Raw genomic sequence first — 27,723 nt, 5'->3', positions numbered from 1 at the left:
AGTGCTTTGTTTAAGTCGGCATAAAATGTGTTTAAATATCTGATTTTCTGATGCTGAGCTTGTTGAAAAATTGTGTTAGAATAGATAGTTAAACGCAATTAAGTCGGCATAAAATGTGTTTACTTATCTGATTTTCCGATGCTGAGCTTGTTGAAACATAGTGTTAGAATAGATAGTTAAACGCAAACTATATTATGTTACATATCTTTTTTAAAAAATAAACTTCTTCAGAAACACCAATCGATCGATCGATCGATCGACCAATCAATCGTGATTCTTATTCTTATTTGTAGGCCTCTGTCGGTGAGTGACGGTTTTGAGGTGGACTGCGTGATTCTCCATTATCTTCTCCTGCTCGTGTCGTATGAGCTGCTGCCGAATCCTGACCACCTGGTCTTTGGGCACTCTCTCCATTATGTAGTCCACCTGGCAATATAATCGAGGTTTCACTTGTAAACTTATTTTTAATATTGTTTTCGGTTACCGCGATATCTTATTTAGTGAGCTATCAAATTAAAGGGTATTTACCGCTGATCAAAAAAATATATATGTCGGAGAATGGCTGAAATGTGCCATCTGTCGCCTTCAAGAGGCGTTTTATCATGCAAACCTTGACAAATAGAGCAAACTAGGGTGTTACGTACACCTGAGTGGCGTTCGACGCAGTTCCGCTAAGACGTCATAGAGTGCGCTATTAAAACAATTGAAGTCGAGAACAATTGAAGTTATGCTGTCAATCAATCTTCAGAAGAAACACGATGAGAACGAACGGGAGAAGATGACGTCTGTGGCGGCTCCTGGGTCAAATCCACTGGTTTGCTTAAGATAAGAAACGTATCGCGTGCTGTGATCTGTGATTTGTAATGAGTCTTGTGCAGTAAAGATTGTGAGTTGAACAACGTATTTCATTGAAGGCCCTCGTCATCATCCACGATTGAAGGTTCTGATGTGCTGCAGATAGTATGATACGCCCACAATTCCCGACATCAGAAGTGCGGCCGAACACACGGAATTCGCTACGGAATTCCTCTTTGAAGCTCAAATTTGCCAAATGAAGGTGGACTGAAGGTCCCGAAAATCTGCCCTGAAGTTGAAAATCCCTGGCATTCCTTAATTCAAGAGTTATAAAGGCCTTAGAAAATGAAGAAATCTCATGCTGGCGCTGGTGGAAAATAAAGAAGTATCGTGATGGAAAATATTTGAAGTGAAATGACAGTTGACATATTTCATATTTTGTAAATTGTGATAAAGTTTTTGCATAATTACGTTTTATCTTATGTTGTGTGAAATGTTCGTGGAAATGTTGTAACTGTCGTAAATATTTTAGGTAAATCTGAGTTAACACGTTTACAGTCCTCTGCTGTGCATGAAGAATGAAGATAGTTGGTGGGAGACTGGAGGAGCTGCGGTTGCATTGCATAAGCGTGCGTGCCTTAGTTTGTTTACAGAAGCTGAGAGGAGCCGCATATTTACTGGTTGCCAGACTGTCACTGGAACTTGGGAATCGCGTGAGTTGCTTCCATCTTTTATGATTTGTTAATGTATTGGTGGAGTGTACCACGCTGGCTTTACCTTTATGGGTTCTATTTAGAAAAATATGAGATCAGGTACGAGATAGGTACCTACTCTACTAGCTCTTATGGTCAGAATGACATGACATGTATGTAATTAAGGAAATCTGGTACGTGGACTTGAAATTGATTGTTAAGACAATGTATTCTGTGGGAGGCTGTTTAACTATTTTCTGGATAATATGGCATGTAATACCTTGAATCGCTTTTAACAAAATAATGCATCTTAATTTTTTTTGTAGATTCTTACTCTTTTAAATTGTGTCGTGGGACCAAGAATCGTTATCTTGTGAAGCTACAGCGTCACGAATGATTAGTACCATTTTTCGAACACACTGTCAATATAATTTCTCTTTTGCTAGCTTGTGCCTAAGATAGAGGCGTGTGCGTGACATTTTTGGATATGAAAAATAATTCGATTTAGCGGTGCAAAGTTTATGGCTGTTGACGGATAGTTCAGACTTAGTTTTTGATTACATCCTTTTGATTAGGTTCTTAAAATGACTTGACGTCCAAAATTGACTAGTCAAACGTAATAAGGGTTAAAATTGTGTTTTTATTTGAAGAACGTAAAAGGTTACTTTAACCCCATCGAGGCTGAAGGAATCCATTTGTGGTAATTTTTGCAGCCAGTTTTTACAGTTTACAGTACAAAACACTTAAATTGGAACCGGCATTGAATTTTTCAATTCTCATTATTCTGTGTTTTAGTGATATGTTGTTTGCGATGTATATCTGTTAAAGAAGCATTTTGAGAGTCAAATTCAATTAATAATGAATTATTTAATTTTGGATTCGATTTGATACCTAATTTGACGTACCTACGTACTCAATGGGTTAATGTAATTTTGCATATTGCATGAATAGCTAAGTAAGCAGTTTGAGAAGGATATTATTCATTGATCTATTTAAACACTATTTAAAGGAATTAATTTTGGGAATAGATATCTCTAGGTATGCCACTAATGGTTTTATGACATTGACATAAGAGACAAAACGTGAAGTTCATGCCCCTTTCAAAGTAACAGTAGTGATACCATTAAGAAAAGTTTATTTGAGAGGTTCATCACATGAGTTGGCGGTCGCAACCGGAACCTGAGTTGTCCAGAGGGCGTTTGAGGGCTGGGTGCTGGTGGGCACAGTCCTATTCGTAACTGCAATTCAAGGGGGTTTCGGACCGGGCGATGAGGCTAGCTGTGTGTTGGAACAAAGCTGTTGCAAGCTAAGGTGTTGGCACTGTTATTTGGAAGTTGGTGTTGACTTGTAGGCATTGGTTGATGCATGTGAAAAGAAAGTTTTTGCTAAAAAAAACAATGATTATGTGCAAAGTTTGTTTTGCTTAACACTCAAAGCTGTGTCTCGCTCGTGCGTCCACGAGGGATAAAACACACGCAATGTGGCTGATTTAAAACCCATTTTAATATTCCTGGCACTATGGTATAAATTATTGCTCCCCTCAAATGTGAAGGCTAATGACAGAATGCTAACGGTTTTGACGTGCTACTTTAGTATTTTTCGGTAGAAGGCAACAAAAATGAGACTTGCAAAATAGGAAAATAACGCTTTCTTTCTTATTACACCTGTTCAAAATTCAAGAAAACTACGACGTTCTGTCTTGGTATTATTATTTGATTGTCGTGCATATGCTATGTATGTTAGTGCGAGTAATAAAATCTCTATCTTGGCAATAGAATAATAGCGATAATTATTGACTATTATTATTAAAGTATGTAGTATATTACGCACGTTATGGAACTAGTACAAAAGTTGTTCGTACTCCTTACAATTATGATCTTTTACGAAAATAGTTGTCGATGTTTAGTGAACGTATTTATTTTCTGTTTTAAGATAATGAAGTTAGCAAAATTTGAGTACAGCGGTTTGATTTAGGTAGAAAATAAATTCTGCCACTAGTACGTGTTACGCTAGGTCCTCGTGATGGCATTCGTTGTAAAATAGGTTATGAACTCCTTTACCTTGTTAATTTCATGCATGGTCAACCTATTTGAATCTTTCTGAGATCTCTTTGTGGTTTTTGAAGTATTATGTCAGTCATCTAAAGTCAGGTTTAGATTAGGTAAGTGGGTACTAGGTACCTGTGATGTAAATTCTATTATTACCTACATCACATCATTTATAGTGAATAGTCATCAGTGTGTAAATATTATAATATTAAGATCACGTTTTTTTTTTATAAAAAAAATATTAAAGCGGGTTTCCTCCATGAAAAAATACAATGTGGTTTACGTAGAAAGTATAATACTGGACTTACCTGATAATATTTCAAGTTTTGAAGCTGTCTTGTAAATGTGTTGTTCGTACAGAAGGAATAAAATAGAGAAGTTGGTCTGAACAGTACACTGTATGGAATGCAAATTTGGCGGTCAATAAAAACCAAACTTACCAAACATTTTAACCATGAGATAACGGAGACGATACACGGGTTTGGGGTGAGAGGCCATTGTGCGTGCGGCCAATTATCTTTCAAATGGATAAACCAATTTCATCGCTGTTTTCTGTGATCGGAGCCAAAATTTTGAGGTACTGACAAAAATGGCAAACAAAGCTGGATCAAGGTTGAAATGAGAAAATGTATTAGTAGGGACACTAAACTCTTAGGGAATACTAAACGTTTAAGTAATGAGTAGGTACGCAGATAATGTTCATAAAAACAGTAAAATATGGAAAACCGTTTATTACGGAGAGCTCAATACAAGATGATTTTCAACTGAGAGGAATCTCTGCGGTGAGGTCCATTTAAAAGCTCTGTTTGTATCTTTATGGCCATATTATTTTCACGCTGTTTGGATAATTGCAATTTAAGTCTTAATGAATGTTCGAAATGTATCTCTAGCCCATACCCCATTTCTGTTAATTTGGCCTTATTGAATATGGTGATACTTATGCTGAACTTGTTTATTCACAACAATGATCTTGTGCGTGTTGTTGAAAGAGTTGAATTACCTGTCAGTATTCAAAAGTTATGGGAAAACTTACTTTGGTAAGGTAGGCCGAGCAATGAGCTTAGATACCTCAGATTGTTGTATTCTGTCCGCAGATGTATGCAGTGATGCATACAATGTCAGGATGCCGTGGTGGTGCAGATGAACTGCGCTCTACAGTCCTCTACTTTTGGAAGCAGAAGGAATCTGATCTTCGCTCTAGTCTACCAGTGAAAATCATAAAGGGGGATGGATAATGTACGGAGGGACCCGTACAATGTCAGGTTGGCCGTGTCGGAGAATGGCTGAAATATGCCATCTGTCGCCTTCAAGAGGCGTTTTATCATGCAAACCTTGACAAATAGAGTAAACTAGGGTGTTACGTACACCTGAGTGGCGATCGACGCAGTTCCGCTAAGACGTCATAGATTGCGCTATTAAAACAATTGAAGTCGAGAACAATTGAAGTTATGCTGTCAATCAATCTTCAGAAGAAACACGATGAGAACGAACGGGAGAAGATGACGTCTGTGGCGGCTCCTGGGTTAAATCCACTGGTTTGCTTAAGATAAGAAACGTATCGCGTGCTGTGATTTGTAATGAGTCTTGTGCAGTAAGATTGTGAGTTGAACAACGTATTTCATTGAAGGCCCTCGTCATCATCCACGATTGAAGGTTCTGATGTGCTGCAGATAGTATAATACGCCCACAATTCCCGACATATATAAATCATATGGTATATCTAAGGTAAACACAGGAACTAAACACAATGCATATACAGAACCCCTAACTCAGATTTAGATGTTTTCTATGACAACCTTAATAAGCTTTTGTTAGATATTACCAGTAGGCGGAACAAACAAATAATCATCTGTGGCGATTGGAACATAGACATGCTAAAAATCAATCGGTATTCCAATGAACTAAACGCTATACTCGATAACTACGGTATGCGTAACCACATTGGTGTACCTACTCGACAGGCATCTTGCCTGGATTTAATTACAAGTAATATTTTGAAAGCAGAATCGGAAGTACATGAGCTTGCTTTATCGGACCATAACACTGGTCAGTTACTTTATGTTCCGATAAAAAATTCCAATTCAAATAAGATTAAATACTGGCATGAGTACAAAAGAGCCAAGAAAATCTGGTAAAGATCTATAGCTGCATTTCTGCTCTGTCTTTTTCTGACGTCTACCTGGAAAGCGATACTGATCGAGCATTTGATTCATTTCACGACACTCTTGTTTTGTTTTTTAATTTATGTTTCCCAGTAATAAGAATTAAAGTCACAAATAAACCCGTTAAAAATCGATGGCTCACAAAAGGGTTAAAAAAAAGCCTTAAACAAAAACGGAACCTATTCTTACGATGCAATATGAGTACAGATAGTAAAACCAGCAATAGATTAATATATAAACAATATAGTAAAATCTTAAAGAAATGCATGTTAAGTGCTCAGAAACTTAACAATAGACGCTATATACAGAAATCGGAAAATAAGTGTAAAGCAACATGGGAAGTTATTAAAGAAACGATTAAATCAAAAAGCAGTATTAGCTGTACGGACACGATTATTGTTAATGATATGATTTATGATAATCCAAGTGACATCTGCAACATATTTAATGATTTCTTCGTGGATGTTGCAGGAAAAAAGACAAATACTCAAGTCGCTAGTAGCAATGATGTGAATATGGGAAGCTCAATAAAAAATATCACAAATAGTATGTACTTGACACCCATCTCCGAAGAATTCACGAGAAAAATTATACTAAATCTCAGAAACACAAAATCAGCTGGTTACGATGAAATTAATACTCAAATAATTAAAATGTGCGTTGAAGCTCTAACACCCTCGCTTACTTTCATTATAAATTTATCTATGGAACAGGGGAAATTTCCAGACAAATTGAAGTTTTCGGTAGTGAAACCTTTATTGAAGAAGGGGCCCAAAACTAGTTTAGATAATTATAGACCTATTACGTTAATACCAGTTTAGTCAAAAGTTTTTGAAAAGGCGATGCTGATAAAAATAAATGACTTCTTCAATAAATATGATGTACTAAGCACTGCTCAGTATGGTTTTCGAAAGAACAGCTCTACTTCCTTAGCAGCATTTTCACTTATAAAATTAATAACCGAGAGCCTGAATGATAAAATCCCTATAGCAGTATTATTTTTAGACATGACTAAGGCTTTCGACCTTGTTTGTCATGAAAACCTTCTATACAAATTAGAAAAATATGGAATTAGAGGCAATTCATATACTTGGATAGAAAGTTATTTAAAAAATAGAGAACAATGCACAGAAATTACGTCACTGAATAAAGGTGAAAAAAAGGTTTACAGGTCACATTTCCGTACAAACATCAGTGGGGTACCTCAAGGGAGTATATTAGGGCCAATTCTATTTCTAGCTTATATTAACGATCTTCCACAATGCATCAGCCATCCTTGCTTGCTATTTGCTGACGATACAACAATTGCAATACAATATCGAAATAGTGATACGTTTGAAGCAGATATAAATGACGCTCTGGAAACTGTCATTGCCAATCTGAGTCAAAACAAATTAAGAATAAATGTAAGCAAAACGGCAGTAGTGCAATTTCAGACTTATAAAGCAAACCCATTAAAAATAGATGTCACTTATAGGGACGAGAAAATTACAGAGGTTGAAACTACGAAATTTCTAGGGTTTAATTTAGATAAACACTGTAATTGGAAAAGTCACATCGAATCCATCTGCTTAAAAATTAATAGGTTTTTATTCGCCTTAGATAGAACACGAAAAGTGGCTTCACTTGCGGCCGCCCTTAGTGCATATCACGCTTACGTCTCATCTACATTGAGATATGGTATAACTCTTTGGGGCAACTCCGTAGATGTAGATAGAGCGTTTAAGGCACAAAAAAAGTGTATTCGAATATTGAGTCAAGTTGGATACCTAGAACCATGTAAGCCATTGTTTATTAAATTAAGAATATTACCATTACCATGTATATATATTAAGGAGTGTTGTCTATTCGTAAAACAGCACCCTCAATTCTTTAAAACCAGAGAGGAGGCCTATGGTTCAAATTCCAGATGGAAGCACAAGTTAACTCTGCCAAAATCCAACTTGGTATTATTTCAAAAAAATGTTTACTTTATGGCAATAAAAGTATATAATAAGTTACCTGATGACCTAAAAAACAAACCAACTACATTGTTCAAACATTATTTAGATTCTTACCTACTTAAGCATTGTTTTTATAGTGTAAAAGAATTTCTGGATCAAACTGATTAGCTTCACAGTTTAGCTGTTTGATTGTACCTAGTTATATCTATACATATAATAAAGCTGTAGAGGGTCGAAAGTCTGTACTTGGAAGATATTTGAAAAAAAGTTGGCTAGGGATACTTAAAATCGATAACAGAACACGTTCCAACAGTTTTTAGAATTTTTGTCTGTTTGTCTGTTTATCTGTTTATCTGTTTGTCTGTTTATTTGAACGCGCATCACGTGAAAACGGCTGAACGGATTTTGATGCAAACTTTACTAATCTGTCGAGACAATCTCCGGCCAGGTTATAGGCTATAAAAATTCAACCCTTAAAAGGGGGGGTAGCCACAAAACTCGCTTGATTTAAGTTTGCCCCTGAATCTTATGGCGCTACTTAGGAAGGAGGGGCAAACTTTTTTCAAATGTGCTACCACTATTGAGTACCCTGGTAAACTAACAGATGGCGCTGAATTTTATACGTAGTGACATGAATAGCCACCGAGGAAGGTTTTTGCCATATTAACTATAAGTTTAGATGAGGGGGTACGGAATCAACAAATTTAATTGAATTACTTTGCCTTACGGCAAAGTTGATCTTCTGCCTTAATTACACTGGGCGTGGATCCAAATCCAAGCTTTCCTCTTTCGCAGCTGGGCCTACTGCCTTGCTCACACTTCGCCAATTCAATTCACTTGGTCAATTCCAAGCTCTGCTTTCTTGCATCTTTTATGCATGAAAACAACCTCGCTGAGGCGTTTTTTTTATCGAAAAATTTTCGCGCTCGCTACGCTCGCGTTTTTAATAACTTTCTAAGGTATGATAAAGGTGCCATTCGGGTGGCGACTGCAGCAGCATTACTCTGTTGCAACGTTACTGCTGCGGTACTGTCAATTTTCGTCATAAAATGATGTGACTGATTTCCATACTAAAAGTGAAAATGTACAACTGTCTATCATATTGCATTTTTATATCGAAAAATTTTCGCGCTCGCATCGCTCGCGTTTTCAATCACTTTCTAAGGTATGTTATAGGTGACATTCGGGTGGCGACTGCAGCAACATTACTCTGTTACAACGTTACTGCTGCAGCACTGTCAATTTTCGTGATAAAATGATGTGACTGATTTCCATACTAAAAGTAAAAATGTACAACTGTCTATCAAATTGCGTTTTTATATCGAAAAATTATCCCGCTCGCTTCGCTCGCGTTTTCAATTACATTCTCACCTAAGATATGATAAAGGTGACATTCGGGTGGCGAATGCAGCAGCATTAGGTACTCTGTTGGAACATTACTGCTGCGGCACTGACAATTTTCCTGATAAAATGATGTGACTGATTTCTATTCTCAGCTGTAATGTTGCAATGAACTTCACTCAATTTACCAAAAAAAAAATGTAATCTTGATGACCTTAGGGAGAGGAGGCACCAGGGTCTAGAAATGCTTAGGGCATCAAAATATCTTAATCCGGCACTGCTTCGGACTTAACCCGACGTACGTGTCGCGCTGTACGCGTTCCAAAGCCGGGCGCCTTCGGCGCCCTCATACTCAGAGCGTCGGGAGTAGCCCGACGTACGTGGCGCGCTGTACGCGTTCCAAAGCCGGGCGCCTACGGCACCCTCATACTAAAAGTGTCGGGCGTAGACCGACGTACGTGACACGCTGTACGCATTCCAAAGCCGGGCGCCTCCGGCGCCCTCATACTAAGAGCGTCGGGCGTAACGTACGCGTTTCAAAGCTGGGCGTCTTCGGCGCCCTCATACCAAAAGAGTCGGGCGTAGACCGACGTACGTGACACGCTGTACGCTTGCCAAAGTTGGGCGCCGAAGGCATCCTCATACTCAAAGCGTCGGGCTACGCGTCATCAAAATATCTTAATCCGGCACTGCTTCGGACTTAACCCGACGTACGTGTCGCGCTGTACGCGTTCCAAAGCCGGGCGCCTTCGGCGCCCTCATACTCAGAGCGTCGGGAGTAGCCCGACGTACGTGACACGCTGTACGCATTCCACCTCCGGCGTACGTTACACCTCCGGCGCCCTCATACTAAGAGCGTCGGGCGTAACGTACGCGTTCCAAAGCCGGGCGCCTTCGGCGCCCTCATACTAAAAGTGTCGGGCCTAGACCGACGTACGTGATACGCTGTACGCGTTCCAAAGCCGGGCGCCTCCCTCATACTCAAAGCGTCGGGCGTAACCCGACGTACGTGACACGCTGTACGCTTGCCAAAGTTGGGAGCCGAAGGCACCCTCATACTCAAAGCATCGGGCTAAGCCCGACGCACGTGGCGCGCTAAATGCGTTCCAAAGCCGGGCTCCTTCGGCGCCCTCATACTAAAAGAGTCGGGAATTGCCCGACGTATGTGGCGCACTGCACGCGGTCCAAAGCTAGGCGACTTAGACTTTCTCATACTAAAAGAGTCGGGCGTAGTCGGACTAATCGCGCTCTAAAAAGTATGAAACAATGAGATTATTTTAAGAAATTACCATGCAGGAAATTATAAATGTTATAATTTTTTGAATAAAAAAATACAGCGTAATGTATTGTAATTTACAATTTTTTTTTATATTTAGCAGCTTACTGACACAAACCGAATTCCACGCGGGCGGAGCCGCGGGCACAGCTAGTTTTAATATATTGTGTAAACCAAAGATATAGATGTAAGAAATAGATATAAGTGAAAATATTTGTACACCGACTTCACGGTAGAATATGATGGAACTTGCATTCATTCTAATTTAAGATCACATCAATGTACCATATTCTGGCAAATAAATACATTTCATTCATTCATTCACAAACATGTTCTAAATCGCGCTATTGAAATCTAAAAATGTGAACATGGACTTCGAATAATTTCTGGCTAATTGGATTCTTATATTTCTTGTGAATGAAATTATCCTTGCCTACTAAACCTACTTAAAAGTCTTAACAGGCCTGCGAAAAAAATTGGTTTTGTTTTAACACGTGCGTAGGCAGGTACCTACCAACTTCGATCATTTATTTCTTCTTAACTTTAGTAGGTAGGGGAGAGTGGGGTCAAACTTGCCGGAGGTAAGTTGATCCGATGAGAATAGGAACGCAAGTAAACCATGGAGCGATTCGTATGATGTTTGTCGCGAAAAGTCAGTCCACTATGCGGTTGCAGGAGCCGTTTTCGATGCTTCCATTATAGTAGAATAGTAGTTATGGAAAATAAATCAAAAACGAGGGCACAACGAACCCCACGGATAATCACATTTTAGCTTTGGATTTTTTTTACTATCTGTTGATAGTACACAACAAATTACCATATATTTCGACGAACTGCAAAATACTCTTTAAGCGTGTGTGAACTGAGATTTAAATATTTGACGGATAAGTTATAAATTTTAGCAACGGAACAACCCGCCCCATAGCGGGGTTAGTTGTTCCGTTCCGACCTATCTCATAAAAAAAGTTCTGGTAAAAAAACTGTTTAACGATGCACAAAATAGTATCGCTACTCAGAAACGCAAATAATCATTAATTAATATAGCGTAACACACATACCTTATTCACACTGTTTTCATAGATCTAATTTGTATTTTATAACAATCGGCACGTTTAACCCCGCTCTCCCCTACTAAACTAATTTTTATAATAGGGATACTGCAATGTTCTGCCGAATATGCAAGAGTGATAGCGATATTTCGCGGTAGAGCCCGAGATTGTGATGGATTGTAGTAGTGGCGCCCCCTACACAGAGTTTCGCGTAATATTCCCTATTGTAAGAAGTATCTATGTGACTAATGTTTATACATGTCTTTTCCTTCCTTCTAGAATGCTTAGAACCTTCCTTTATAATTTCCTAACCTAACTAGTAGTAGTAGACGTTTGTCTAAATTCAAAAGCCGAAATGTGAGCTCCGCGTATGGTCCAAGGGCCAAAGCGCGCGCTTTTCGCAACTTTCCCCTAAGTAATATCTTAATTTTGAAGGCCAGCAAAGGCTGAGCTGCGAGAGTGTTGTGTTCAAACACAGACCAATAGAACAAGTGTCTAGATGCGCAGGCCAAAGTCCGAGCTGGGGTAGGGTCGAAGGCCAGAATCGTCTGACAGGTGGAACTCACTTACTGCAATTTCCCCTAACTAATATCTCCCCTTTTATAGCAATAAATAAGCCAATGGCCCGAATCATCCGAGAAAGGCGCGTCTTTAGTATTCAAACAACAACAACATACCATATAGTGTAGCGAAACGCTGCTGGCCGTTTGTAAAAAAATAAAATGCATATTAGCGATTATTTTGAATTCAAATTTTGATGGAATGTTCGAAAAAGAAAACTTTGAATGTGTTTTTTGGCAGATGGTTTGTGGATTCGGTGTCAAAAAGTCGTTGGCGATCCGGGCTGTTTCTTTAAACTAAATTTTTTGCAACGTTTAACCAGTTTGATTATTAATTCGAGGTGTTGAAAGTGTGCGTTAATCGACGAGAGGAAAGGCTCCTCGTAGACAGCTGGCTACCTAAGCCGTGCATGAATCGGCGTCCGGAAAGGAGAGGCTCCCCGTAAACTGCTGGTCACCAAGGCCGTGCGTAGGTCAGCGCTAAGCACTGGTGGAGTGAAGGAACCTCATCGTTATCGCCCGCTCTGCCATACGCGCTCGCCAGGAAGCGAGTGGCTTACCTCGTCGGCCTGCTTCAGGCTCACCATCTCGTGCGCCATCTCTGCTGAACAAGTAAAGTTTCCTACCGGCTACCGCAGCCTTGCGTGTGCCCCCACACTTGTCCCTTTTACCTTTTTTACCCGACTGCGCGACGCAAAGGAGGGTAATGTGTTTATCAGCCTATATATGTAATTTCCCCCTGTACTTCAAGACGGATATTTGTAAATTTTAGCGTTAGTTTTTTCCAATTCTAATTTTTATAACCACCTAATTATTTGTTTAGTATTTTTGTGCCATATTTTTGTTTCGCCATTTGTTAATTAATATCTGTGATCCGCATACCTCTTCTTCTTCTTCCAACAATTCCTCAAAATTCAAAAAGCCTCGCTTGACGGGCGGTATAAACAAGCGGTTCAAAATTTAGGTATCATTCGCCAACTCGCCAACCATCATCGTCCATTATATTCGCCACATTAATACATTTTTTTCCTTTCAGCTAAATTCTCAACCGTATTCCTTTTTTTAACCTTTCATGTTTACCACCTATGCGGAACGCAGACAATAGTTTAAATCGAACAAAATAGTGTTTTTAGTAGAATTTGTAAAAATAAAATTGTATACAGGGTGTAACTTTTTTTTTGATAAGTGTGTAAAATTATACGTGATCTGCAAAAATAAAATTGTTTTACTGCAATAGACAATAATACAAGTACCTAAATGCGAAGGCCTAAGGCCGTGAACCTCGCGTAGGGCTGAATGCCCGAAGCGTCCGAGAGAGGCGTACCTTTAGTATTTAAACACAGAACAATGCAATATTACAAGTGTCTAATGCGATGCCTGTAGACCGAACTCCGCGTAAAGCCGAAGGTCCGGAGGTACATGCGCTATCTTAATTGGGAAGGCGCGATTCCACGCGACGCCTAAGACCGACCTGAACGCGTCGCTGTCATTGTCAATTTCCATAGTAAAATGAACAGTAATGCAGCTGTCGTTGGAAATTGACTGTCACCTTTATCTTCAAAACATAATATCTCTGTAACTATACAACTTAGGAGCTATCGATAGCTTATTTATTGTAGATTACTGGGATATGCATAACTCCATACCCACCATAAGGTACCTTTGACCATGGTCATTGGAATAGGTATATACCTTTGACCATGGTCAAAGGTACCTTATGGCCCATGGCCATGGCCATGGTCCCATGGGACGTCACAAATGTGTACCTACATTGTTATGGGTATGTTGTCGAAGACGTATGGGTATGCTTCTGGCGCATCGATTTCTATGGAAAGCATCACGTGATCGCCTATCATGTCATAGAAAAGTAAGTAAGAAGTCTAACGTGAGTCATCCTTACCAGGTAAGTGACGTCTATATTCCTCCGCAAGATATGTGAGTACAACTGCAGGCGTTCCGTCATCACCAGATTCCTGTAATTACATTATAATACACAGTCAGTTTAAACATTGTTACATTTTCTTGGAAGTCCGGAAGGAAACTGGCGCCACTTGTGGGCCGTCGATCGCTTGTAGTCTGTTTTGAGATCCTGAAAACGGTAAATATTAAATAGTATCTTTAATTTTTACCGTTTATAACTTTTGATATTTTTTGTGTGCTAATACACGCTTCGAACACATTTTTCTAGACATCATGACGAATAGAATGAGGTATCACACGTATTTTTAGGAGTAGTATCTTAAATTTTTACCGTTTTCAGGATCTCAAACAGACTATTGTCACGTTTATTCAGGCAATTCCCTTGAGTTAAGAGGTATTGCTATGAGATGAGTCTACTTTTCTAATGACGTAATCCCTTTGAATCTCTAAAAAAATGAGAGAGGCTGTATCAGGGACACAGCCGCTATGGCTGACGTGAAACGTGGTGTGGACCCGAAGGCCCGAAGCGTCCAGAATTTAAGTGCTTTAACATAGAACAATAGTAAAAGTGTCTAAATGCGAAGGCCGAAGGCCGAGCTCCGCGTAGGGCCGAAGGCCCGAAGCGTCCAGGATTTAAGTGCTATAACACATAACAATAGTAAAAGTGTCTAAATGCGAAGGCCGAAGGCCGAGCTCCGCGTAGGGCCGAAGGCCCGAAGCGTCCAAGATATCAGTGCTTTAGCACAGAAAAATAGTAAAAGTGTCTAAATGCGAAGGCCGAAGGCCGAGCTCCGCGTAGGGCCAAAGGCCCGAAGCGCCCAGAACGTTAGTGCTTTAACACAGAACAATAGTACAAGTGTCTAAATGCGAAGGCCGAAGGCCGAGCTCCGCGTAGGGCCGAAGGCCCGAAGCGTCCAGGACATCAGTGTTTTAGCACAGAACAATAATACAAGTGTCTAAATGCGAAGGCCGAAGGCCGAGCTCCGCGTAGGGCCGAAGGCCCGAAGCGTCCAGGATGTTAGTGCTTTAACACAGAACAATAGTACAAGTGTCTAAATGCGAAGGCCGAGCTCCGCGTAGGGCCGAAGGCCCGAAGCGTCCAGGACATCAGTGTTTTAGCACAGAACAATAATACAAGTGTCTAAATGCGAAGGCCGAAGGCCGAGCTCCGCGTAGGGCCGAAGGCCCGAAGCGTCCAAGATATCAGTGCTTTAGCACAGAAAAATAGTAAAAGTGTCTAAATGCGAAGGCCGAAGGCCGAGCTCCGCGTAGGGCCAAAGGCCCGAAGCGCCCAGAACGTTAGTGCTTTAACACAGAACAATAGTACAAGTGTCTAAATGCGAAGGCCGAAGGCCGAGCTCCGCGTAGGGCCGAAGGCCCGAAGCGTCCAGGACATCAGTGTTTTAGCACAGAACAATAATACAAGTGTCTAAATGCGAAGGCCGAAGGCCGAGCTCCGCGTAGGGCCGAAGGCCCGAAGCGTCCAGGATGTTAGTGCTTTAACACAGAACAATAGTACAAGTGTCTAAATGCGAAGGCCGAGCTCCGCGTAGGGCCGAAGGCCCGAAGCGTCCAGGACATCAGTGTTTTAGCACAGAACAATAATACAAGTGTCTAAATGCGAAGGCCGAAGGCCGAGCTCCGCGTAGGGCCGAAGGCCCGAAGCGTCCAGGATTTAAGTGCTATAACACAGAACAATAGTACAAGTGTCTAAATGCGAAGGCCGAAGGCCGAGCTCCGCGTAGGGCCGAAGGCCCGAAGCGTCCAAGATGTCAGTGCTTTAGCACAGAAAAATAGTAAAAGTGTCTAAATGCGAAGGCCGAAGGCCGAGCTCCGCGTAAGGCCGAAGGCCCGAAGCGTCCAGAATGTTAGTGCTTTAACACAGAATAATAGTACAAGGGTCTAAATGCGAAGACCGAAGGCCGAGCTCCGCGTAGGGCCGAAGGCCCGAAGCGTCCAGGATTTAAGTGCTATAACACAGAACAATAGTAAAAGTGTCTAAATGCGAAGGCCGAAGGCCGAGCTCCGCGTAGGACCGAAGGCCCGAAGCGTCCAGGATTTAAGCACTATAACACAAAACAATAGCACAAGTGTCTAAATGCGAAGGCCGAAGGCCGAGCTCCGCGTAGGGCCGAAGGCCCGAAGCGTCCAGGACATCAGTGTTTTAGCACAGAACAATAATACAAGTGTCTAAATGCGAAGGCCGAAGGCCGAGCTCCGCGTAGGGCCGAAGGCCCGAAGCGTCCAGGATGTTAGTGCTTTAACACAGAACAATAGTACAAGTGTCTAAATGCGAAGGCCGAAGGCCGAGCTCCGCGTAGGGCCGAAGGCCCGAAGCGTCCAGGATTTAAGTGCTTTAACATAGGACAGTAGTACAAGTGTCTAAATGCGAAGGCCGAGCTCCGCGTAGGACCGAAGGCCCGAAGCGTGCAGGACATCAGTGCTTTAGCACAGAAAAATAGTACAAGTGTCTAAATGCGAAGGCCGAAGGCCGAGCTCCACGTAGGGCCGAAGGCCCGAAGCGTCCAGGATTTAAGTGCTATAACACAGAACAATAGTACAAGTGTCTAAATGCGAAGGCCGAAGCGTCCAGGATGTCAGTGGTTAAACACAGAACTGACAGACTGGACGCTTCGGGCCTTCGGCCCTACGCGGAGCTCGGCCTTCGGCCTTCGCGTTTAGACACTTGTAATATTGTTCTGTGTTAAAGCACTGACATCCTGGACACTTCTTGCCTTCGGCCTTACGTAGAGCGCAGCCTTCGACCTTCGCATTTAATTAGACTCTTGTACTATTGCTTTGTGTTTGAATACCGAATTCGCACATCTCGCGAATGCGTGATGTATTATAATAATTTTGGATAATATCTAAATTTTATCTGTAAAGAATATTTGGGGTCATAATGATTCACTTTATCTAACTTGAATGCGGCATTTGATGGGTAATTTAAAAATAATTAATTACAGCGTCACACCTATTTAAATAATTAAATGATCAATTCATTTTGGAGTAATGAATGTAACGATTAGGTACAATTTTTTGTGTAAATAACACACCAAAATTACGAGAATAAATATTTTATACGGGTAATACACGTTTTATAGCAAACTCGTTCGTGTCTTTCCTGTAGCCATCGCATTTAAGGGAATCTAAAAGCATTTTTTTACGCAGCACCTTTACAGGCAGAATATTTCATTCAATACTTGAGACTCAAATGAGAAAAACGGGATATATATGAACCACAGTCGTTACCTTTTATAGTACCTATTGTCCACAGAAGTGACCATTTCTAAATTATGTTTTACCCATTACATCAGAAAGTACCTAACTAAGATTACTATATACTTACTAGCATTAGGAACTCGGGATTGTCAAGCAGCCGTCATACGTTATATTATGTGTTCTATCAAAGTAACTCGCGCCGCCGCGCCGCCGCGCCGCCTTAGATGCTAATGCATTATTTGAGGAGATGAGCATGTATTACTATGGTGAATGTAGTATTAAAAGAACCGTTATTGCTTTATCTTACTATTTCAGGTATATTTTGTCAGTTTTGCGCCCTATTTTTCGCACACGGTGGCCTCAAACAAGAGCAGTGATAAAAATTCTGTAATAACTGTCACATTTTTATGTTTTAGCAGCTTATTATAATTCCACGTACTTTATTTTACTCATATTTCATTAAAATAAAATAAGTTCTATCAAATGGCACCAATTTTACCGAAATCGGTTAATGGGCTGATGAGTCATTACTAAATGAACACTGAAAATAGGGGTCATTTTAGCTCCGAATACGTCGTGTCTAGCGCAGAATCAGCGCCATTTATGTCAGCGGCACGTACTGTTCCGAGTAATGGCTACTTTCTACTATATATCTATATCAAAACTATGTTTGTAGGTATTATAGTTTATGAGATATAAGCCGCCGCGCCATAACACTTTTCGTTACACTTGGTTTTTGGTCCGGCACCTCTACTACGGCTTTTTAAAGACGTTTCACGTCAAAATACGTCTTTTGCTTCTTAACAGCTGTATAATTAAAGCGTCAGTAAAATGGTGTATTCCCATGCAAATAAATCATTCCCATTTTTCCCCGCCACATGTATGGCGGCCGTCACGTAAGGCGGGGACACATGAGAATACACCAAAGTACCTCTTAGGCAACTGTCACACAAAAGAAACAATGCTTTTACTTGTTTAAAAGATTACGGTCTTAAAGGGTATTAGCGTAAAAATCATTTGACAAAATTTATACTACGTATATAGATAGATAGATAAAAACTTTATTCCAAAACATTATCGTGACAAAAAAAAATTGAACTTATGATAAGAATAAAACTAAAACTTTTGTCTAAGTACTATACTAAAGTAATTACTAACTACATACTAGGATTTTTTTTGTCACGTCGCGAAAAGGCGCCGGCTCAGCATGTGCTGCAGCATTGCTGCCACAGCGCTGGTATTCTGCCGGAACCTAGCAGTGCGCGCACAGACTCACGGTATGATCAACCACCAGTGAGAAAAATTACAAAAATGACAAAATATATGTGCAAAATTTCATTGCAATCCAACACGTAGTTTTAGAATGAGAACGAAATTCGGTTTGCATGAGAAGGTGAGATTCGGCCGAGCTTGCTGCGGAGTCATAAGCTCCGCAAAAGAAAAATAAAAAATAAGTTCAAAAACTAAAACCCGACTACTGCAAATCGCGCTCTAAAAAGTATGAAACAAGATAGAATTCTTATCTAAAATTATCAAGCAGGAAATATTATAAATGTTACCATTTTTTTTATATAAATTACAACGTAATATAATTTACTGATTTTTTTATATATTTACAGAAATTCAGAGGATCGCCGTGGTCGTATGCCGCGATTATAAACTTAAAAGTAATGTGGCATACGACCACGGCTATCCTCTGAATCTCTGTAAATATATAAAAAAATCAGTAAATTATATTACGTTGTAATTTATATAAAAATAATTTGGCCAAGCCCGAGATAGCTCGAGGCATTTAGTGCTCCGTACGGCTACCATCAGTTTGGCATTGACATAAACGATATCGTGAACGTAATTTACTTCCTATAGGTATATCTCTTTCGCACTAATATGTCAGTACGAGCGAGATGCATAGAAAGTAAATTACGTTCACGCCCACGGTAGCGTTTATGTCAATACCAAACTGATGGTAGCCGTACCGCTCGCATCGTTACATTTTACAGAGGTTGTTTGCCTGTTTTTAGGATACCGTATTCAACTACACACACAGAACAATAGTACAAAGTGTCTAAGTGCGAAGGCCGAAGGCCGAGCTTTAGCAAAATGTCATCGCTTTAGCACAGAGCAATAGTACAAGTGTCTAAATGTGAAGGCCAAAGGCCGACCTCCGCGTAGCCCGAAGGCCCGAAGCGTCCAGGACGTCAGTGCTTTAATACAGAACAATAGTACAAGTGTCTAAATGCGAAAGCCGAAGGCCGAGCTCCGCGTAGGGCCGAAGGCCCGAAGCGTCCAGGATGTTAGTACTTAAACACAGAACAATAGTATAAGTATCTAAATGCGAAGGCCGAAGGCCGAGCTCCGCGTAGGGCCGAAGGCCCGAAGTCAGTTCTGTGTTTAACCACTGACATCTTGCAGGCTTCGGGCCTTCGGCCCTACGCGGAGCTCGGCCTCCGGCCTTCGCATTTAGACACTTGTATTAATTACCTGTGTTTAGAACTGACCTCCTGGATGCTTCGGGCTTTCGGCCCAATGCGACTTCAGCCTTTGGATCTTGCGACTTAGACACTTGTACTTAAAAATACTTGGAAAAGTTACGGGAGGCGCGCGTCTGTCGGACGCTTCGGATCTTCGAATCGCTCCTTCGGCCTTTGCATTTAGTTAGATAGTACAAGTACTATTGCTTTGTGTTTGAATACCGAAGTCGAGCATCTCGCGAATGCTTGATGTATTATAAATATTATAATAATTTAGATTAAGGCCAAGCGCGCACCACGATTTTTGTCTTGCGATAATTTTATTGCAGAAATGCAACGTATGTGTTTATATGTTAGTGCGCGACATTTGCGACAAAAAAATCGCAGCGATTTTAAAATTGTGATTTGTCACATTTTTCCGCGATTGTTCGCGGCGCGATTGTCACAAAGTGAATTGCAGCATGCGGAGTTGTATGGCCCCGCGCGCACTATGATAATAAAATCGCACCCCGGCCGGACCTCAGTCGGCATTTCGCTCTCCAAACCCCAACATCTCGGCACCTGCATCTCCAATGGAGTCTCAAAATGAGACGCTAGATGTTGACCATTTAATTGTGGAAAGAGACGGGGATCACTTTTGTGTTATAAATGCTCAAAGTCATACAGCAATCGCATATTAAAGACACGTTTCATGACAAGCGACTGGTACGTAAATCCATGTTGAGAATGAACAAATCGTCGACTTTTTCATCGCAGTGCGCGCAATGAATTTTCTGCGATATATTACAGCGCGATTCTAAAATCGCGTCGCAAAAATTAAAATCGTGGTGCGCTCTTGGCCTATAATACCTTAAATGTACCTATACTCCTTCAATTTGAATTTAGAACTCATTATTTTTTTTTATTTGATTTTGTTTCTAGTTCTATGCCATATATATAGACTTTAATATTATTTAGAACCGCTAAAAAACAAGATCGGCTTACTTTAAATATTTCGTCAATTTTACCTTTGTTTCTAAAAACTGTGATATTTAACTGTCATATACTATTAATGTCTTCCAAAATTATTTTCTCGTAACAGGACTGAGGGGCTACCGCGACAAACGAAATTCACAATTTGCGGGGATCTTTCTCTTTTACTCCAATGAGGGCGTAATTAGAGTGACAGAGAAAAATGCTCGCAATTTTTGAACTTCTATTTTCGCGGTTATAGCCCTGAATCTTGTTGCTCACCGATCCGTTCAAAAATATACATAAGTACAATACAATACAATACAATACTCTTTATTGCACACCTCACATACACGTAGTTTACAATAAATAAACGTACGTACGTTACGTAGTTTAAGTACTGAATATAATTAATTGATATTATAATTATACAATTAATACAGAAATGTAATGGTACTTAATGAAAAGGAATATTGTGTATATTGTTTCGACGAATCAGATACTCTCAATAAAATCTATACATGAGGCCAAAGCTGTTCATAAATATTAGATGACTTTATTATCTCTATACGCCTTACTAACTCTATGTGTCCTATTGTGGAAAAAAAAACACAACGACAGTCAAGAACGGAATTCTTAATTTGAATTTTTCAGATTTTTGAGATGCCTAGTCCATTGGTTGGAAAGCCCGTTCGAAATTGAAACTTATTTGCAATATAATAAGGTCGTATTTTGTAGATCTCTCTCATACTTATAGTAGGCTATTGAGATAAAATTAAATATCCCACAAAAATAAGCAAGCAGAATTAAACTTTGTGTCAAAGACATAAGTCATAAATTTCAATGCCAAAGTTTTAACTAAGGATGTTTCTCGTAAAAATTACTGCCTAATATGAATTGACCAGTGTAAGCATCAGTTAGCTAGCCCTAAGCAACCAAAGGTCAAGCTGCAGTTGAAAAACTAATAAAGATAAAGTTAAGCTGATAATTTTCCCGCCGTCTCCATGCTTCTTTAAGTTGGGTATTGACTGGTCAGCTGCCTGTTAGCTATAGTTTTCGCGAAAATCGCCAGGACAGAGGTGAAAATTTTTGTATGAAAACTTGCAACTTTAAATGCATTTTTTGACGAAACTATTGCAGTCTAAAATGAAGTCAAAATCAGTCCATCGACTCAATTTTTTGCAAGCTTTCTAATGGTACCCCACACGATTCTTACAAATGAAAAAAGTTTCAGCCTACCCCTCTCAACCCCCTAAATTTCCCCCTTTAATAAGAAATAAGCAGTTTTGACTTATTTACAATATGAGTGGTGGTAATTGCTATAACTGTTCCAAATTTTAGGTATCTATGTCAAACGGTCTCTGAGAAAAACGTATTTAACTGATTTTCAAGACCGAAGTGATCCCATAAGTGTTCCGTAAACAAAGTTTTGTACGGAACACTAAAAATGGTAACATTTATAATATTTCCTGCTTGATAATTTTAGATAAGAATTCTATCTTGTTTCATACTTTTTAGAGCGCGATTTGCAGTAGTCGGGTTTTAGTTTTTGAACTTATTTTTTATTTAATTAATTTTGGGGTCATGATTTCGTTACTAACATTTTGAAGTCACTTTATATTACTTTTGCGAGGGCGTCCTCAGTACAGAAATGTACGCAGAGCGCGCCGCCTATATCGGGCTACGCCCGACTCCTTTAGTGCCTATGAGGGCGCCGATGGCGGCCGTCTTTGGAACGCGTACGTCGGGCTACGCCCGATTCATTTAATATGAGGGCGCCGAAGGCGCCCGGCTTTGGAACGCGTACGTCGGGTTACGCTCGACACTTTTAGTATGAGGGCGCCGAAGGCGCCCGTCTTTGGAATGCGTATGTCGGGCTACGCCCGACTCTTTTAGTATGAGGGCGCTGAAGGCGCCCGGCTTTGGAACGCGTATGTCGGGCTACGCCCGACTTTTTAGTATGTGGGCGCCGAAGGCGCCCGGCTTTGGAACGCGTATGTCGGGCTACGCCCGACCCTTTTAGTATGTGGGCGCCGAAGGCGCCCGGCTTTGGAACGCGTACGTCGGGCTACGCCCGACCCTTTTAGTATGTGGGCGCCGAAGGCGCCCGGCTTTGGAACGCGTACGTCGGGCTACGCCCGACACTTTTAGTATGTGGGCGCCGAAGGCGCCCGGCTTCGCAACGCGTACGTCGAGCTCCGCCCGACTCATTTATTATGAGGGCGCCGAAGGAGCTCGGCTTTGGAACGCGTACGTCGGGCTCCGCCCGACTCTTTTAGTATGAGGGCGCCGAAGGCACCCGGCTTTGGAACGCGTACGTCGGGCTCCGCCCGACTCTTTTAGTATGAGGGCGCCGAAGGCGCCCGGCTTTGGAACGCTCGCCCGACTCTTTTAGTAAGGGGGCGCCGAAGGTGCTCGGCTTTGCAACGCGTACGTCGGGTTACGCCCGACACTCTTAGTATGAGGGCGCCGAAGGCGCCCGACTTTGCAACGCGTACGTCGGGCTCCACCCGACACATTTAGTATGAGGGCGCCGAAGGCGCCCGGCTTTGGAACGCGTACGTCGGGCTACGCCCGACACTTTTAGTATGAGGGCGCCGAAGGCGCCCGACTTCGCAACGCGTACGTCGGGCTCCGCCCGACTCTTTTAGTATGAGGGCGCCGAAGGCGCCCGGCTTTGGAACGCGTACGTCGGGCTACGCCCGACACTTTTAGTATGAGGGCGCCGAAGGCGCCCGGCTTAGGAACGCGTACGTCGGGCTACGCCCGACACTTTTAGTATGAGGGCGCCGAAGGCGCCCGGCTTTGGAACGCGTATGTCGGGCTACGCCCGACTCTTTTATTATGAGGGCGCCGAAGGCGCCCGGCTTTGGAACGCGTATGTCGGGCTACGCCCGACGCCCGACTCTTTTAGTATGTGGGCGCCGAAGGCGTCCGGCATTGGAACGCGTACGTATCTTGTAAAAAAATTGACTGTTTCATACATTTTGGCTGATCAGGACTTCTATACCTATTCACGTTATAAAATGTTGCAGGACATTAAAAAAACACCATGTATAGCGGCCAAATTTCTTTTGCAAAAACCTTCTTGTATCGCCGTAGTCGCGTAACACACGGATAGAATCCAGAGCGCTTGTAGATTCATAGTTCGAATTTAGAATCACCTAACCGAAAATTTAATGTTTTATCTGGCGCATGCAAGCAAAGCCAGGTGCAAACGCTAACAATATTTATATATTTGAAATGTGCTAATTGAGCTCTTTCCAATGATGTATAACACATCATCATTACTTAATTTTAGTTTTTTGGTTCGTGACTTTATGACCTCTAGAGGGCGCAGTGTTCATTTTTTTGTGACGCCATATAGCCTATAACCAGCGGACGATTAAGACGATTCGAATGACACATCGTTTATTAAATTATAATAAGTACTTTAGAAGTTATGAGGGAACAGATGAACATACATACATACATACATACATACATACATACCCACATACATACCGGTCAAAATCATAACCCTCCTTTTGCGTTGCCGTAGTCGGGTAATTAGAACTTACTCCTTACTATCTATGTACATCTTGATAGAATGGCTCTCGTGAACCAGCTGATCCAGCTTCAAAAAGATGAAGGCCATGCGGTAGGGAGCCAGATGACCGTACTTTGCCTCGATTGGCCCTAGGTGCCCGACACGCTCCTGAAATCATCAACGTATCAGTAGAAGGACCTTTAAGATAAAGGCCAGGCGGTAGGGGGTCAGGTGACCGTACTTGGCCACGATTGGCCCTAGGGGCCAGAGACGCTCCTGAAATCATCAATGTATCAGTAGAAGGACCTAAGATGAAGGCCAGGCGGTAGGGGGTCAGGTGACCGTACTTGGCCACGATTGGCCCTCCTAGGGGCCAGAGACGCTTTCAAATGTACATACAGAGTATGAAACACATTGCATATTTCTGATGACGATTTATGAATCAACCTGTATGTACACTCGTATTAGTAAGATAGACCCCTAGCCAATAGTCATACCTGCGCAGAGTACAAAGATTGCAGCATCATATCTATGAGCTTCCGTTTGACAATTCCGTTATTAATATTGCGAAGCACGCCCGGCACTTCAGTCGGCATCCCAGGCCATCGCGGAGGCTCCAAGTCGGCTTGTCTCTTTAATCTTTTTAAAGACCCGATTTTAGCACCCGATTTGGGTCTCTTCAATGAGGGATCTAAAGAACTAGAGTCATATATTGAACGCAACTCCGGAATTATCTTTTCCAATCGCGTTTGACTGCGTACTTGAGCTGACTCCTTTCCTTGTTTTAGTTTCTTATGGGAGACCGAATGTGAAAGAAGATTCTTGTTAAAACTTAAATGTTCAAGAATTTTCTTTTCTTGCAGTCCAAGGGCTTTTGAAGTCTGTCTTCTGAAGCCCTTGAGACGAGCCAAGGACTCTGAAGGTTCCGAGTCAATGTCAATGTCCAACCAGCGAAGAAATTCTGTATCCTCTTTATCTAAATTCTGGATCAATCTTTCTTGTAAGGCGGCATCTAAATGGACAATAATTTCAGAGAGGTCGAAGTCATTCTCTTGTTGCTTGCTAATTCCAAAGATTTTGTGAGAGCTTGAGACTTCACTAATGGTTGTATTGTATAGGACAGTTTCGTTGTTTTTAAATACATTTGTGCTATTTGATGTATTGTAATCTTTATTAGATGTTGATACCGAGTTAATATCTGAGTAAAAACACAAGCATTAATAAAAACAAGCAAGCAATAAACAAATAATATATGAAAATATCTCAATAAAAAAGAAACAAAAAAATATCTTACAAAAGACAAGCACCAAAAATTCTATTGCCATGCAATACTTTCCAAAGTAATATCGATTCATACACATAGTTATTTATGCTACAAATACCTACCTGCTACTAGCATAGTAAACCAAAATCCAACAATTTTATTTAATATATTCCAATTATTAACAGTTCCGCTAATCACAATTAATGGCTAATAAACAATATAAACATTGGATACATAATCCTCAAACCTCATAAAACCTTAAAACAACGCAATTACGAACCAACATACATTTTTAATTATGATTCGTAAGATTATACAAGTTACAGGTATTTGCTTCCCCTTTTAGTGTCGCGAACATATCGCGAATCGGCTAATAGTTGCCAGCGTCATGGGGTAGATGGCGCTCGCAGTCACGTTTAAGTTAAAATAACCGCTTCTAGGTTATTGTGATTTTTTGGGGAGATAAGAGGGTAGACGCCGAACGACAGGGATAAGACGAGGTCATGTGCAAACAAATCTACGGAGGAAGAGAATTTTGCGTTTGGATCAATTCAACGAGTTTCTTATGGTGTTATTAGATTAATGATGTGTCTCTTGCAAATTGTGAACAACGTATATCAGTAATCAGAGTGAACAGTGATCCGAGGGAATTGTTGATGGCTAATATGAACTTACGGTAAACTAGTGTGAGGAATGGGGTCGCTATAAGGGGAGGTTTGGAGGCGACTACGAAGTTCAGGAAACCAGGTGGATAATCAGGTGAAACTAATTTTATATGTAGGTAATAAAGTAGGACACCAGCAATGAGTGAATCGTCATCTCACTAACGTCCAGGCCTCATATAGGTATGTCGTATGATTACATATCGTTGACCAATCTCAGTAAAGGCATCATCTCATTCGATAGGTTAACAACTATGGTGAGCTTGGCGACATTTAGGCCCGTAATATGAGCCCTCTCCCCTTCAATCAACCCCCTTCCCTCTCTATGGCCCTGCTCACTGCCAAGTAGTGCCATGCCTTATGGGAAACGGTCGCAGAGATAGTTCAGAGCCGGAAACCGCTACCAACTTTTAGTATGTTGTTGAGCATGGCATTGGGTCTCCAAAACTGCCGGGAGACGGCGGCGCCGGCCATCTACTTCAGCGGAATGACGTCATCAAAATGACTCCCGCTTCGTTGCGAATGTTGCATACTGCACCCAAACTATGCATTGCACATTATTATTAATTGCCAATTAAATAAACTTTATTTTATTTATACAAAGTGTACCAAAATATGCAACAGTTTAAGAGAAATTTACAAATAAATAAAAATTACGTAAAAAAATATTCGATTATTTGGGTTTTACAACCAAACCAAAAGTCGGACGATAAAGCAATGTACTACAACATTAAATATGACGTCTCAAGCCATACAGGGTCAAACAGATCACTGTGTTACGTTCTTTCCTGTGGACATACACAAAGTTAAGGGCTATAAAGGTTAATTTTCTTATTTAACCCTAACCCACGTAAAAAGGTCCACCTTTTATTTACAGAACTATGATAAAATCATTACTTACATGCCCACAAGCTGTTAACTATTGCCCACAGGGGAGAAAAATGTACAGTTCGCGCGAACACGCTAGTTTTCTCTCCTGTGGGCAATAGTTAACAGCTTGTGGGCATGTAAGTAATGATTTTATCATAGTTCTGTAAATAAAAGGAGGACCTTTTTACGTGGATAAGGGTTAAATAAGAAAATTAATCTTTATAGCCCTTAACTTTGTGTATGTCCATAGGAAAGAACGTAACACAGTGACCTGTTTGACCCTACACTGATATCAATAAAATCAAAATTGGACCAAATATGTGGAAATTATGCATCAAAATGTAGATATTTGCCCATACAAATGCATAAAAGTTAAAAAAATCCAAATTGGTCATTTTCAGGATAATCCGCATAAGCTTTTAGTATGTTATTAGCAATATGACCTGGATTCTAAAACTGCCGGGAGACCATCTCTGTTGTTCCTCAGTTACAAATAATGACGTCATATAAATAATCACTGCCGAATTTCGCAAAATGTAAATTACATAATATATCACGAGTCTCACATACACATGTGTTACATGTAATGAAAGGTTATTAAATGTATTATGATTCACCTAAACATTGTTTGTAAAAAAAATGTACGCTTTCAGAGCTAGAAACAACGAAATAACACTTTTTATGGAAAAAGTAGATATGTATCAATTTTATAGCTAAACTAAAATCGTCAAAAAAAATTTGCGTATAATATTTGAAAAACCAGTTCATTCAACTATATATCACAATTTAAATTTTACATTTCCGACAAAAACTGTGGAAGTTCTGGAAAAAAAACTAAAGCGCCCCAACAATTCTACCTTAATGCGCTCATATTATGCAAAGAATAGTTCTAATTATCGAGTATTAAATGAATGAACATTACATAAAATACATGAAAACGACATTTTCGAATGGAACCATAATTAAAA

General features: G+C 40.7%; 1 protein-coding gene across 1 annotated transcript; it reads right to left on the bottom strand.

Moving 5' to 3' along the window:
- Positions 1-264: 264 nt before the first annotated feature.
- LOC134679237 (uncharacterized) lies at positions 265-25,367 on the bottom strand. The gene is made up of 5 exons (XM_063538123.1): positions 25,254-25,367; positions 24,457-25,157; positions 23,991-24,127; positions 13,767-13,839; positions 265-426 (listed from the first exon to the last, which is right to left on the bottom strand). The coding sequence occupies exons 1-5, from the start codon at positions 25,318-25,320 to the stop codon at positions 265-267; spliced, it is 1,140 nt and encodes a 379-aa protein (XP_063394193.1). The 5' UTR covers positions 25,321-25,367.
- Positions 25,368-27,723: the final 2,356 nt, after the last annotated feature.

This window comes from Cydia fagiglandana, chromosome Z (assembly GCF_963556715.1).
Source record: "Cydia fagiglandana chromosome Z, ilCydFagi1.1, whole genome shotgun sequence".
Lineage (NCBI taxonomy): Eukaryota > Metazoa > Arthropoda > Insecta > Lepidoptera > Tortricidae > Cydia > Cydia fagiglandana.
This window is presented reverse-complemented; position numbering and strand designations above follow the sequence as displayed.

Excerpts from the sequence above, each read along its gene's own strand:
- LOC134679237 (XM_063538123.1), bottom strand. The coding sequence starts at position 25,320 with ATGTGTATGAATCGATATTACTTTGGAAAGTATTGCATGGCAATAGAA. Across the intron at positions 24,128-24,456 it reads AATCTTTGTACTCTGCGCAG|GAGCGTGTCGGGCACCTAGG; the intron begins GTATGACTATTG and ends TGATGATTTCAG. Across the intron at positions 427-13,766 it reads ATATAGACGTCACTTACCTG|GTGGACTACATAATGGAGAG; the intron begins GTAAGGATGACT and ends TTATATTGCCAG.